The 13,403-nt window shown below is 54.2% G+C and overlaps 1 protein-coding gene across 2 annotated transcripts; it reads left to right on the forward strand.

The window, feature by feature from the left end:
• The first annotated feature begins 1,204 nt into the window (after nt 1-1,204).
• On the forward strand, nt 1,205-11,233 carry Pofut2 (protein O-fucosyltransferase 2). Of its 2 annotated transcripts, XM_034524711.2 has the most exons (9): nt 1,205-1,437; nt 2,563-2,813; nt 4,340-4,484; nt 4,690-4,800; nt 6,079-6,145; nt 6,965-7,090; nt 8,166-8,346; nt 8,526-8,649; nt 9,966-11,233. In XM_034524711.2, the coding sequence occupies exons 1-9, from the start codon at nt 1,307-1,309 to the stop codon at nt 10,117-10,119; spliced, it is 1,290 nt and encodes a 429-aa protein (XP_034380602.1). In that variant the 5' UTR covers nt 1,205-1,306; the 3' UTR covers nt 10,120-11,233. The 2 variants fall into 2 exon arrangements, with proteins under 2 accessions (XP_034380602.1, XP_076773208.1); XM_076917093.1 differs by lacking the exon at nt 9,966-11,233 and having other exon boundaries at nt 1,265-1,437; nt 8,531-8,593.
• Nucleotides 11,234-13,403: the final 2,170 nt, after the last annotated feature.

Here is a 13,403-nt window from a genome sequence, read left to right on the forward strand (position 1 = left end):
AAACACTGAAAGAAACTTGTTCCACAAAAAAAAGTCCACAGCACGCCATCCCCCAGCCTGGGCCACAGACTACACCAGGAAGACTGTGTCCTATACTCCACCATCTAAGCCTGAGGAGCGTGCTGCAGCTCTGCCCTGACTACTTGGCACTTAGCATCACTGACATCCCAACTGGGTCCCTCTTGGGATGATTCTGGGAATTCTCCAGGGCCACCTACCTCCCCTGCTGCAGCTAATGGGTAACAGCAAGGGGTGTCTCTCAAGCTCATCAAGACGCCACGCCACCACAGCCTTTCCCGTGTTCACCATGTGTTCGTTTGTTCTCCCTCCCCATTCCCCCCCTCTGCATTGAGTCATCTACATCTCCCGAACTTTAAAGATCTCTCCACGATTGGACACAAGTCCTCTGTTAGGGTAATTATTATATTCTGAATGCTTTCTCCCAGGTTCTGTCTTTTTTTTTTTTCTTTCCTACCACTGCCTTTCAAAAACTAGGTTTTACTTTTTGACAAAACTCAACTTATCTCTTTAATGCTATGCTTTCTGTCTTTGTGGCCATCTGAGGCTCTCTTTTAATCAGCTATCCGACTGTTATCAGCATACAGTAGTAGGGTGCAGAGTCTGTGATTGTCTGCCCCGGAATCTGTATGTTAGTCTGTATGTAATACTAACTCCATGAGAGCATCGCACCACTTCAATGGGGTCTGTATAAACACTTCGTTCTAGACAATTCCACGGCGATACAACTTAAAACAGCAAAGCCACAGTCACTCCACAGGCATTTCCAGGAAAGCTCGGGAGCTCCGCAGGCACCTCACTTCGTCCATCATTCCCGGTTCTCCGACCCCAAAGCTGCTCGGTTAGAGCCCTACGCAGAACGGAGAGCGCCCGACCAGTACCTACGGTCAGCCCCGCCCACACGCCAGGACTGTACAACACCCGGCAACAGGAATGCCTGGCGTCGTGCTGCTCAGGAGATCATCGATGAGAACAAGCTAATTCTCCCTGTCCTTGGGTCAAATTACGCACCGCGCAGAGCCGACACTGCGACTCTGACGGGCCAGGCCACCGCAACGCCAGCGCAGCAGAAAGTACAACCGGGAGAGCGGGACTGCACTGAGGACCCGCCCCAACCCAGGCCCCACCCATGGCCACGCCCACACACCCATGCGCCGGACGACGTGAGGCGCGTGCGCACCGTGGACCTGGGCGCGTTGCCGTAGCTACTGGAGACGCGCTCCGCGGGGCGGAGAGGCGCGCTTCCGGAGCGGGGCGCGGCAGCCGGAAGTGCGTGGCCGCCGGGGCCATGGCGGCGCTCAGCGTCGTCTGCCTGCTGCTGGTAGCAGCATCCTGGCGGCCGATCTCGGCTTCAGGAGAAGAATTCTGGCCTGGCCAGTCGGCGGCGGACATCCTGTCGGGGGCGGCATCCCGCAGACGGTAAGCGCGTCCACGCCGGCCGGGCAGGGCAAGGCATCTGGGACAGGGTCAGCAGCGGGCTGGGGGCAGCGGGGCCAGGGCTGCGCGCGCAGGCTGAGAGTGAAGGTGTGTGGCGAAGGTCGCCCTGGCCTTGGTCTGAGCTGGCCGTCTACTCCCGAGAGATCTCTACCAGAAGGTCCGGGAGCCCGGCTCTGGCCACCTCAGGCGCGCTGTCCCGAGACCCATATTAAGTTCCAGTGAGACAGAAGTTCGTGTGGGCTGTCGTGGAGATGCCGCTTCCTCTGCCGCCGCTATTCCCAAAACTGGAGGGTAAACCAGGGGTCCGGTGCAGACAAACCCAGGATGATGTATGTGACTGAAGCCTAGAAAGGAGTCTTGCTTTGGTGAGGCCCTAAGGTTTTAGAACCGTTTTCACGGACATTCTGCATCACTATTTGACTTTCTCAAGTGTCATTTAGAGGACTGTGGAGTTTTTCCACCGGCCAGCCAACTGGACCTGTGATATCACAGTGGGGCTTAATGCAAAAACAGACCGGAGAACCCGGGTACAGTCAGACAGACTGAAAGTAAAATTTCAAAAATCAGAAATATTACCATCCTATCCCATTCACTCTTTTTATTTTGAAAACCTTTGTTAATATAATGAGATCATTTTTATTTTTTCAATGGATGAATGAATACTTCTAGCTTTAGCTTCCAACACAGGAACTGTCAGTAGTTTTAATTCATAAACCAGCTTTGTCCAACCTGTGCCCATTGGCCACCTACATCTCAGAATAACAATGAGTGAAGTCCACCATCATTATTGATGACAACATCATGTCATGTTGTCAAAGGTTTGACACCCCTGTGTAAACAATTGGCTTTTGGGCACTTCAGTAATTTTGTTCACACTGTGAAGGAGTCTTTGGACTAGATACCATGGGAATGGCTGAGGTACTGATTCTCACGCTAGGCCTCTGAGGTTCCGTTGACATTCTGAATGTCAGAGACTGTGTGTCTGCTGTTGGCAGTCATGAGCTCTGCTGGTCGTTGTCACATAGTAACTGTCCTCTCTGTAAGCTGGAGTGGGTGCCCTGTGAAGAGTGTTCACAGCTCACAGCCTATGCCTTACTCTCTTCTCAGGTACCTTCTATATGATGTCAACCCCCCAGAAGGCTTCAATCTCCGCAGGGATGTCTATATCCGGGTGGCATCCTTGCTGAAGACGCTGCTGAAGACGGAGGAGTGGGTCCTTGTCCTGCCCCCGTGGGGCCGCCTCTACCACTGGCAAAGCCCTGACATCCATCAGGTCCGGATTCCCTGGTCCGAGTTTTTTGACCTTCCGAGTCTCAATAAAAACATCCCAGTTATAGAGTACGAGCAGTTTATTGCAGGTGAGGCGGGCATCAGGCTGGGAAGCTTTTCTAACGTGGATGGCTGGGGGCCCCGTCCAGCCTGCCTGGCACTGGTCCACTTGGCCCTGCTTGCAGTGTTTGCTTCCATGCTTTCTCTGGGGAAGCGGGTCTGAGCAGCCATGGCAGGTGTGGTCAGTGCTGACGAGAGAGCAGCTGAAAGGCCATCTTAACCGAGAGACATGCACCAGTGTATGCATCTTGTGGGATCACACCACAGTGCTGAAGGAAGGGTCTGCGGAGAGGCCTTTTGCTGCTTCCACTTTTTGAGAAGAATCATGTTTTCCTGAGCACAAAGGTGTTTAGAGTTGAGCATGGTTTTGTTTGAAAGACAGATCCTTTTTTGCTGCTGCACTGGAGGCCCCGGGAAGGAAACAGTTCATTTAGAGCCTGGCTGGTACCCATGGTGTATATCAGATCCTTATTCTACCATGACCTCCGCCCCTGCCTGGTACTGCTGCCTGTTTCCAGAATGTTCTCTACCCCCGATCACGTCATTCTCGAAAGTTCTGTATTATACGGTCCTAGGCACACAAGGGGCATTTTTTTTTCTTACTTTTTCATTCAGGCTAAAGATGCCAAAGTCAGAGCACTGTAAGTGCTGATTAGAACACACTCTTTCCTGGCCCAGCCCATAGACTTGCTGGAAAACAAGAGCGGGGGTGGGGGGTGTTGGGTTTTTAGGGTGCTGGACTCACCCAAGATAGCCTGGCCTTTGCCTGAACCACAATCTCAGGTGCCTGGAGATGTCAAGGCTCACTGTGGGAAAAGCATAGAGATGAAGCCCCCTTCCCCCCCCTCCCCCCCGCCACCATTTGGTATGACACCTGGAGGCATAGGGCTGAATCTCCCCTCCAGCTGCAGCTGGAGTAGGTCTGGGAAAGGGCACAGGGAAGATGGTGCCAGTTCCATGGGCCTCCTGGGAAGACAATGGCTGAACCGACAGGATAAAGCTGTTCTGGGGCCAGCTGAGTGTGAGGGGAGCTGCTTTAGCTGGGGCCACGAGTCTGTCAGCCGTGTGCAGGCCTCGTGCGGTGCGAATTGAAGGACACATCAATCGACTTTGCTGCTTGCCATAACTGGGGTCATTTTCTGCGCAAATTCTCATCGGTGCTTTGGTTATTTGGGTACAGTTGGGGTTTTAAGGGTGAAGTAGATGCCAATGATAGGACATGCTGGGGTCTTGAGGGGTGGGAACAAGCTTGGGGGGGGGACATACCAGTCAGGTGACTGTATGCTGGCGGGGACATCGCAAAAACAGCATACAGGAGGAGGGGTGAGGTAGGTCTGCTCCAATGTGTTAGGGTACAGTGAGGAAAAACATGACAGCAAGAGGCCAAGGAGAACTCTCTGGCTGGGCCCGCATGCTCATTGCCTCCATCTGCTCTGGAAGCTTTTCTGAGCCTTTGCGGGCTAAGGAGGCCCCAAGTAAATCAGTGAACGCCATCTGTATATGATGCAGCTATGGTCGCTGCTGTGTGGCACATTCTCCCGGGGGTCTCTTTCAGAGTCCGGCGGGCCCTTCATCGACCAGGTATACGTCCTGCAAGGTTACGCCGAGGGCTGGAAGGAGGGCACCTGGGAGGAGAAGGTGGACGAGCGGCCCTGCATAGACCCTCTGCTGTACTCACAGGACAAACATGAATATTACAGGTAGCACTGTGGGTACAGGCCCCCACATGGCATCCATCAGCTCCTCCTTCACTGCCCTTCTGTCAGGGACCTGGGAAGTGTTGAGTTCTGTGGGTTTTCTGTAGAGTTTTAGAAGAACCTGGTTGCCCTCGGTGCTAACCTGTGTGTCAGCAGGCCCCTGGGTAAGAGCACCCAGGATGACGGATGGCCGGGCTCTGTTTTCCAGAGGTTGGTTTTGGGGTTACGAAGAAACACGGGGTCTGAATGTCTCCTGCCTGTCCGTCCAGGGGTCGGCTTCCATCGTCGCGCCTGTACTCTTAAAGAACACATCGGCTCGGTAAGTGCCGGGCCTTAGACCCCTCCCAACTGTGGGATGCCTACTTCCACAGCAGCAGGACTAGGCTAAGGAGGGGCTGGAGGAGGCTGTGTGTCTGAGAAGAACCCCAAAGAGACTCCAGGCTGGGGTTGTCTCCTGTGCTCTGAGCCCCCAGGGCTTTGAAAGTTTTGCCTTGGTGATGTTTTGATCCTTTCTTTCCTGAGGGCTGGGGATCAAACAGCCCTCCCTGTTGATGGAATCAGGCAGCTGCAGTAGGTGAGAGTAGCTGTTCCTACTCTGGAGTGGAAATAGGCCTAAGGAAGGGATCCATCCGGAAATGCAGGTGGGGCAGGCATAAGAGTCTGTGAGGTTTGTGTTGTCACGTCTGAGAGGAAGTACCGGAGTGTCATGTCCCAGGAATGTCCTTCTGGCATCCCTGAAGTCACGAGGTCTGGCTGTCCCCTTCAGTTCCCTCAGAGTCTCCAGCTGTGAGCATGGTGCTAGCCTGGGCACGGCAGGCCACACTCCTGCCTTCGGGCTCCACGTTACCTCTAAGGCCTCCCTGGCCACGATTCTGACTGCAGAGTGCCCAGTCTTAGCCTGGTCTCAGCTGGTTGCAACAGGCCTGGAAACTACAGCTTCCCTCTCTCTGTTGAGCATGTGACTGGCTCTGATAAAAATGTGTATTTTGCACACAGTTAAACTCATCAGCCTATTTTGGAAAGATTTCCTTCCATCCTGTCCCATGTCACCTTGGTGTCCATAAGTCCTCCACATTCCACTGTGGAGTTTTACTTTCTGTCCTCCCCCTCCCCCCCAGTGGAAATCTCTGGTGAGAGCACAGGCTTTGGACACGCCCACATCCTTGGTCCCCAGGCCTGTCAGAACAAGATGGTACTGTAAGCTTGACCCAGGGAGACCCAAAGGGGTGGCCCTCTTTCATGAGCGAGGTAGTTTCCTTTGAAGCAGGAGCCTCATGGGACCCACAGCCATGTGCCTTGCTCTCCTGTCTGATAGGTGACAGACCTTGGCACACCAGCAGACTCCCCTAGCCGTGTGTTCTGTTAGTGCACTGTTGAGCTCTGTGCTCCTGTCCTTGCTTTCTTCCTGTCCTCTTCCTGCTCCTCAGAGCTCTGCAAAGACGTGCTGAGTGTTCTTATTTTAGGGTCCCCAGCACCCCAGTCCCTGAACTGTCAGCGTCCAAGGCTTTCTCTCCTTTTGTGTTCTTGGACAGTACAGATACAATCATTTTGACTCTCAGGATCATTGAAGTCTTTTTCTTCCCTTACTTAACTGCAGGTCTGTGATGTTGGACCGAGCTGAAAACCTGCTTCACGACCACTATGGAGGCCGGGAATACTGGGATGTGAGTACCTCACCTCGGGCCCTCTGCATGTGCGCATGTTTGGAAACTTAACAGTCAACAGCAGCTTTCAGCCTTCATGACTGAAACTGTGGGCTGTGCCCAGTGGTTTGCCCCGCCCCACAGCGAGCTGTCCGCTTTCCCTGCAGGACCCACTGCTGCTTTACGATGCTGTGTTCCATAAACATAGTGGTCTTCCCTTGCCTTGTCCTCTCCACATCTCCAGGTGGCTGGGACACTTTTTTGGGTTGGGGAAGGGGACATTTTGTGCAGCGAGTCCTAACGCCCTGAACCATTTCTGCTTGGGGATCCTGAGGACACTGGCTAACCTGCCAGGCGTCAGGCCAGTAGCAGCGGCTCTGCTTGCAAAGTATTTGGTTTGCAACAGAGACACAGTCATCCAGTTCAGTTTAGTTGAGGAAAAATGAAGCCCGAATCGAGAAGAACGTGAAGCTAGGAGCTGGGCAGACACCGAGGAGATGAGGTCACGTGGTTTTGCTGGCCAAGGGCAGATGGTGCGAGCCAGCCTTGCAGCCTAGACAGGCCCGGCTCTGGGGCTGGCTGGGGTGGCCCTACATGAGCCTTTGCCGATCTCTGTGGGTGACACCACTGCTGGCTGAGTGGCAAGGAATTAACTAGAGGTCCTGGTAGCCGGCTGTGGTGTGGGCCGCAGGAGTCACGTGGGGCCCGTTTGGGCGGGTCCTGAGGAGCCTTGCCTGTGGTGCCTGCGGAAAGGGGGCGGGGCAGGTGGTAGATAGTGAAGCCGTGACCGCTCATCCATCCCAAGGCCTGGTGACACTCAGCTCAGCCCTGTCCGTGCAGACCCGACGGAGCATGGTGTTTGCAAAGCACTTGCGGGCCGTGGGAGACGAGTTCAGGAGCCAGCACCTCAACTCCACGGATGCTGCTGATAAGATGGCCCTGGAAGAAGACTGGACGAGGATGAAGGTAGCTGCGCTGCTCTTCCTGGAGAAGGAGCTGGGGATGGGCTCATCTCTTAAACTAGCATGTCTGACCTGTGAGTGACATTCCTTATCTGACCTGCAGGAGGGCTGGAGGCCCAAGCTTTGCTAAGTTGTTGTCTTGATGCCGAGTTAGGGTCATGACTCCTAATTTTTTTTTTTTTTCTTTTGGTTTTCCGAGACAGGGTTTCTCTGTGTAGCCCTGGCTGTCCTGGAACTCACTCTGTAGACCAGGCTGGCCTCGAACTCAGAAATCTGCCTGCCTCTGCCTCCCAAGTGCTAGGATTAAAGGTGTGTGCCACCACCGCCCGGCTTGTTTTTTTTTTTTTTTTTGGTAAGTTTTCAGATTTTGCCCAGCATGATGGTGGCACATGCCTAGGACCCTAGCCTTTAGCGGTGGAAGCAGGAGGATTGTGGGTTCCAGGCCAGCCTTGGCTATCGGCTATGTAGGGAAACCCTGTATCAAAAAACTAAAGGCGTGCTAGAAAGGAAGGGAAAGAAGGAGCGGAGACACCCCCCCAACCCCCAAGCAGAAGTTGACAGTGAAAGTTGAATCCGTCAGCATTTCCTGCGGCCTCTGGCCTCAGAGCTCCTTCAGGCCGTCAGCCATGCATTGTCCTCAAAGCCGGGTTTCCCCATTGTCTTTCCCATGGGCTGGCAGAGTGGCTGGTGGGCCCCTCCCCTGTGGCGCTGGATGGAGGGCTCCACCATATCTGCTCTGTGGGCAGTCTAGATTGGTTCCAGGTGCGATTGCTCAAGCAATAAATTAAACTGCTTAGATGTTCCTGCCTAGAGCGTATTAAATTGCTTTTCTTTCTTTCTTTCTTTCTTTTTTCCTAGTGATTCATTTTCGATTCTTATTTTGCCCCGATAAAGGATTTGTGATGATCGATGACTTCATGGTCTTCTTGACGAGCCATCTGTTTCCCCCCAGGAAATTCTGTGTGGGATTCAGTCCTGCCTGGAGGGATGCTCTAGAGAGCATGGCCATCCCGCTGCATTTCAGGATACCCAAGTGAACCCTGTTCAGCATCTTTCCAACACTTCCCTGTCTTTTATAGGTCAAACTGGGCTCAGCACTAGGTGGCCCCTACCTTGGAGTCCACCTGAGAAGGAAGGACTTCATCTGGGGCCACAGGGAGGATGTGCCCAGCCTGGAGGGTGCCGTGAAGAAGATCCGAAGCCTCATGAAGACTCACCAGCTGGACAAGGTGTTCGTGGCCACAGATGCCGTCAGGAAGGGTAGGCAGCCCTAAGCCCAGGCTCGGTCAGGCCACACACACACACACACACACACACACACACACACACACACACGCACGCACACTGTCGATTGCTGGGCAGGCTGAGGCATTCCTTGTGACCTTCCACAGCATGCCTGTTTATTCTGGAGGGTCAGCAGCCTCTCCTTTGCCTCCCAGAACAGGAAGAACTGAGGAAGCTGCTGCCGGAGATGGTGAGGTTTGAGCCCACGTGGGAGGAGCTGGAGCTGTTCAAGGACGGGGGCGTGGCCATCATCGATCAGTGGATCTGCGCTCATGCCAGGTGCCTGGGTTCATGCTCTCAGAGGTTCCCGTTGCCCCAGTGCTCAGTAGCGGGAGCAGGTGGTTGTGGCCCGCCCACCGTCTCTGTCTCCATTTAGAAAGCTTCATTGCTTTTTAAACTGTAACATCCAGCCCACCCAATGTTTCCTTGGGCTGCTGGGAACCGTGGGTCAAGACCCTTCAGATCTTGGCACATGTCCTCCGTGCTGTACACTGGACCTCTGCTTCGTCCATCCGAGAGAGGTGCCCTGCCCAGGCTGCTGGGCCTCCTTGCTGTGTTTGTGTGGCTAAAGCAACACGGGGCTGCCTTGGGGCCAGAGGCCTCTGTGTCGATGCTCCAGGAGACCAGGAGGGCAGCTGGCCTCGTACCGCTCCCCTGTGCATCAGCTGTAGGAGCCTCAGGGTGGGTGTGGGTTCAGGTTGGAATGTCCCAAGTAGAATGGGAAAACAGAACAGAACATGCGACTTCCCTGTGGCTCCAGATGCCGAGGTGCCCGGAGTGTGCACATTTAGGGCTAGAAGGCTAGTGTGTGCCCGCCTTGACCTGCTGCTTTTCTGCCATGCTCTGGCCTCCGGGGGGGGGGGGGTCCCCGCTGACACCATCCCTGCACCAGGGGTAGGCAGGTGAGGGCCTCATTCTCCATCTGTGTGGATCTAGCTGCTGTCCCCTTCCAGGCATGGCTTGTTTAGCATGCGTGATGGGGAGAGCCAGGCCATTCTGTCTTTTTTCCCTGTTAGTGCTCTCTCTGAGGAGCTCTGAGCTTGCCTGTTCTCTCTACCTGGGGTTCTTCCCAGGATCTGCTAGACACAGCTGTCTCAGGAACGGACTGCAACTTCCAGCTCAGAAAGTACTTCCCACAGCTGACTGTAGCTGCCCCTGCCATCAGCACAGCCCAACCCCATGCTAATGCAGCCCACCTGACGCCTCCACAGGTGGGGCGTGCATCATGCCCAGGAGTTTCAGGATAGTCATGTGACATAGCACACCAGAGCTCCTCTTGGATCAGTTGGTCACTTAAGTGCCATCAGACGGCATAGGAATCAGGGCTGGCTGCATGGCTCTGTCACCCCAGGGATCTAAAGGACCCTGGAAAAGGGGCTCTCATAGCTATGGCAGCATGTCAGGGTGCCAAAGTGGACACAAGCCCTTGGTGTTCGTCGTACAGCCAGGTGGAGGTCTGCGAGCCACAGCGGCTGCTGAGGGGTAGACTGACCCATGCAGGTGCCAGTGCTGAGGGCACCAGAGCCTCTGGTGGGCGGGTGGGTGTAGCCATCGCATCCTTTGCTGGTCCCTGGAAACGACTCGTTGCTCTGCAGGTTTTTTATCGGCACCTCCGTTTCCACATTTTCCTTTCGGATTCATGAAGAGAGAGAGATCTTGGGGTTGGACCCGAAGACAACATACAACCGGTTTTGTGGAGACCAGGAGAAAGCATGTGAGCAGCCCACGCACTGGAAGATTGCATACTGAGGGCCACCTGTCCACCACCTGCCAGTCACTCGGTCACAGGGTCCCCCACTTGGGTGGCAACACATCTAAAAGCCCGTGTCCCCTTGTGTTCATGGGCCGACATCTACCTGTGTCTAGGCTCTGCCACCTTCAGGATTCACAACTGTGTCTTCTCTCAGGATCTGAGAACCCATGTCCCCATCACAGGTGTCACATATGTGCTAACCCAGATATGGGAGACCATTTGTCAGCTTCGACACAGGCCTCTCAGCCACCTTCCTGAGCAAGTTGAGAATGGTCAATGTGTGGCAATGCCCTCAGCCGTAGATACAGGCTCCTGAGGTGTTGGGGTGACTGAGGTGTTGGGGTGACTCTGATGCACTCAGGTGTGGATGCAGGCTCCTGAGGAGTTGGGGTGACTCTGATGCACTCAGGTGTAGATGCAGGCTCCTGAGGAGTTGGGGTGACTCTGATGCACTCAGGTGTGGATGCAGGCTCCTGAGGAGTTGGGGTGACTCTGATGCACTCAGGTGTGGATGCAGGCTCCTGAGATGTTGGGGTGACTGACTACTGAGATCACTTCACACAGGGCCAGGTTGAGCAGACAGGAGGTTTTACCTCAGCCTCCACCAGTGTGGTGCCCCCACTAATTTCCTCCTGGAGGCACCATTGTCACCAGAGTGCTGGGAACCTTAGGACAGCCCTTGAGCCTTGCCAGTGACTCCCTCCCCTCACACGGGACCCCCAGGCTCATTGCACACTGCTGAGAAATAGAATGGAGAGGTAACAGGAATGGCCTTCAAAAGGCCACATCTGAGACATGCCCCTGCTTTACGAAACCCTTTCCTAGGCCTCCTGCTGCACCACGGAGGCAGAGTCAGCACAGCCTTGGCCAGGGCACCCCCAGGTCCTTGACCTGGTATTTACCAGTATACCCCTTCCCCCAGTGCTGTGCACTGAGCAGCCCCCACTCAGCTACTGCCTAGGTCTCCATCCCAAGCGCCGATGTAGAGACCCTGAGCACAGACAGGGCCCTGTGGTCCACTCAGCCGACCACGTAGAATCACGTATTTATTTTCCATTTGTACAGCCAAGCGTATTAATAAAATACTTTTCCAGGAAAGCTACGATTCTAGACGGGGCCTTTTAAATACTTTGTTGTCTTAGGTCAGGAGCTGTATCTGCTGTGTAGACATCTGCAGCTGCGCCTGTGGGGAGAATGAGGGATTGTGCCACCTGGCATTGTGGAGCATGGGAACAAGGGAACACCTTGTTGAGTCCACAGAAGGCAGACTAGCCAGGTGTGACAGGTCAGCAGTGTGTCCTGGAGCCTGGGGTTCAGTTCTGTTTGTGGGGACCAGCATGACCTCGTCACTCTACCACAACCCTGTCCTCTGTCTGTTGGACTGTCTGTTAAGACGGTTAGCAGAAAGCATTCTCCAGCTATAGAAAATCTGGAAATCCCGCCTTCTGGACTCCAAGGAGATGGCAGTACACCATGAGATTTATGCTTCCTAGAGGAGTGGCCGGTTCATCTCATGGTAGCACTGGCAGAGGCAGCAGGCTAGGAAGAGTACCTGGTGCCGGGACAGAACCTCTCCCTCTACAGTGGCAACCGGTGCCAAGAACCTAGGGGCCCGAGCTGGGACAATGGAGCAATGTGCTGGACCAGGTCATCTCAGGATGCCGTGAGAGCCATGGAGCAAGGTCTAAGCCAACACGCCATGTGGCCATTGGTGACGAGCAGCTCAGAGGTTCTGCATGGCTCACACGAAACAGGTGGTTCAGTTGGCGTAAGCAAAGAATGAAATTAGTCTTTGAGCCAGGAGACCCAGCAGCGCCTGGTACCATGGGCAGCAGCTTCTTCAGGTAAAGCTGGGCAGCCTCGTGAAGTCTTGAACCAGTCGCTGTGATGGCCATCTGTCACAGGAATATCAGGGAACCTGCAGTTCAGTTCCAAACAACATTGGGTTGTAGTTCACCATGAACAGAGATGGCTCTAAAACAAATTCAACAAGAGATCCCAGAGGCCACTCTGTCCAGGAGATCCCACGGGCCAGAGGTCCACGGCAGAGAGTAGTTTGAGCTATCCAGAGGATAATGGGGTCAACTGAGTCAGGGTTGTTTTACTGTGCCTGGGGATACTGACACTTGCCACTCAGATGGGTGTGACTTGCAATGGTTGCTGGTGCCAAGGTATATACCACAGCCCCGTCCTGCCCTGGCTGACCTCCAAGTCCCTCTGGTACAGATGACACTAACAAGGCAGGTATGACTGGTCACACAGGCACATTCTGCTAGGGACTAGTCTACACTCGGCCCTAGCATCTTACGCAGCCTCCTTGGTGAATTTTCAGTGACCCAGCTGTGATGGCTTACAACTCTCCCATCCTCCTCTCTTCCCTATACTCAGATGTAGCAAGGGAAACACAACATCCACACTGGACGTCTTTAGTCTTCCTCGATGCCTGGCCTGAACTGTCCCATGTTGCAAGTACCCTGTATCAGTCCGGCTAAGGGGTCTTTTATGGACTCTGGCTTCTGAGGCTGTACTGTGCCTGTCATCTGCTGGGAGTCTCCAGGCACTGACCATATACCCTGCATTTGATGACCTAGGCAGGAAGTCCACTGCCAGGAGAGATTAAAATGAGGAAGCCAGTAGACCATAACCCAGGTGTAGCTGAGAGGCAATGCTTCCTGCCCCAAATAAACAAGGTGATGCTGGGGATAAGTTGGACCTGGGAAGCTGAGTTCTACTTACAAGCTGGGAGTCCCAAGCTGGGAGGAAGGTCAGAAAGAACATCAGGTATTTGGGGTCACCTGAAGTCACACCTAGGGCCTACCCAGAATAGCAGGGCATTGCAGGCAAATGGTAGAATCCATAAAGCCTCTAACTGTCACCAACAGGGCCATCCAAGGGAGGGTCACAGCATAGAACAGCCCACTGGGGGGGTCTCTGTGCAGAGACCATGCAGATAACAAGTGACCATCCTTGGTGAAACCACAGGGCAATTTGTTCCAAGGCAGCAGCTAACTGGGACACCAAGGGCTATAAATCAGGCACACACGCTGTCAAGGGCACCTGGGACAGGCTCTGTAGCCTCTGAGGAGTTGTGTTCATCCATTTTGAGAAGGGGTTTATTTAGCTCATAGCCTTGGAAATGTCATGGTGCCAGCTCCACAGGCTCTACCTTGGCTGCCATAGCTCATGGGAACGAGCCTTGCTAACGGAACAGGATCAAGCCACCAGACAGAGGCTGGGAGCTGGGAGGGACTGAGCTGTGGCTCTCAGGACCCTCTCATGG

Source organism: Arvicanthis niloticus, chromosome 20 (assembly GCF_011762505.2).
Source record: "Arvicanthis niloticus isolate mArvNil1 chromosome 20, mArvNil1.pat.X, whole genome shotgun sequence".
NCBI classification, from domain to species: domain Eukaryota; kingdom Metazoa; phylum Chordata; class Mammalia; order Rodentia; family Muridae; genus Arvicanthis; species Arvicanthis niloticus.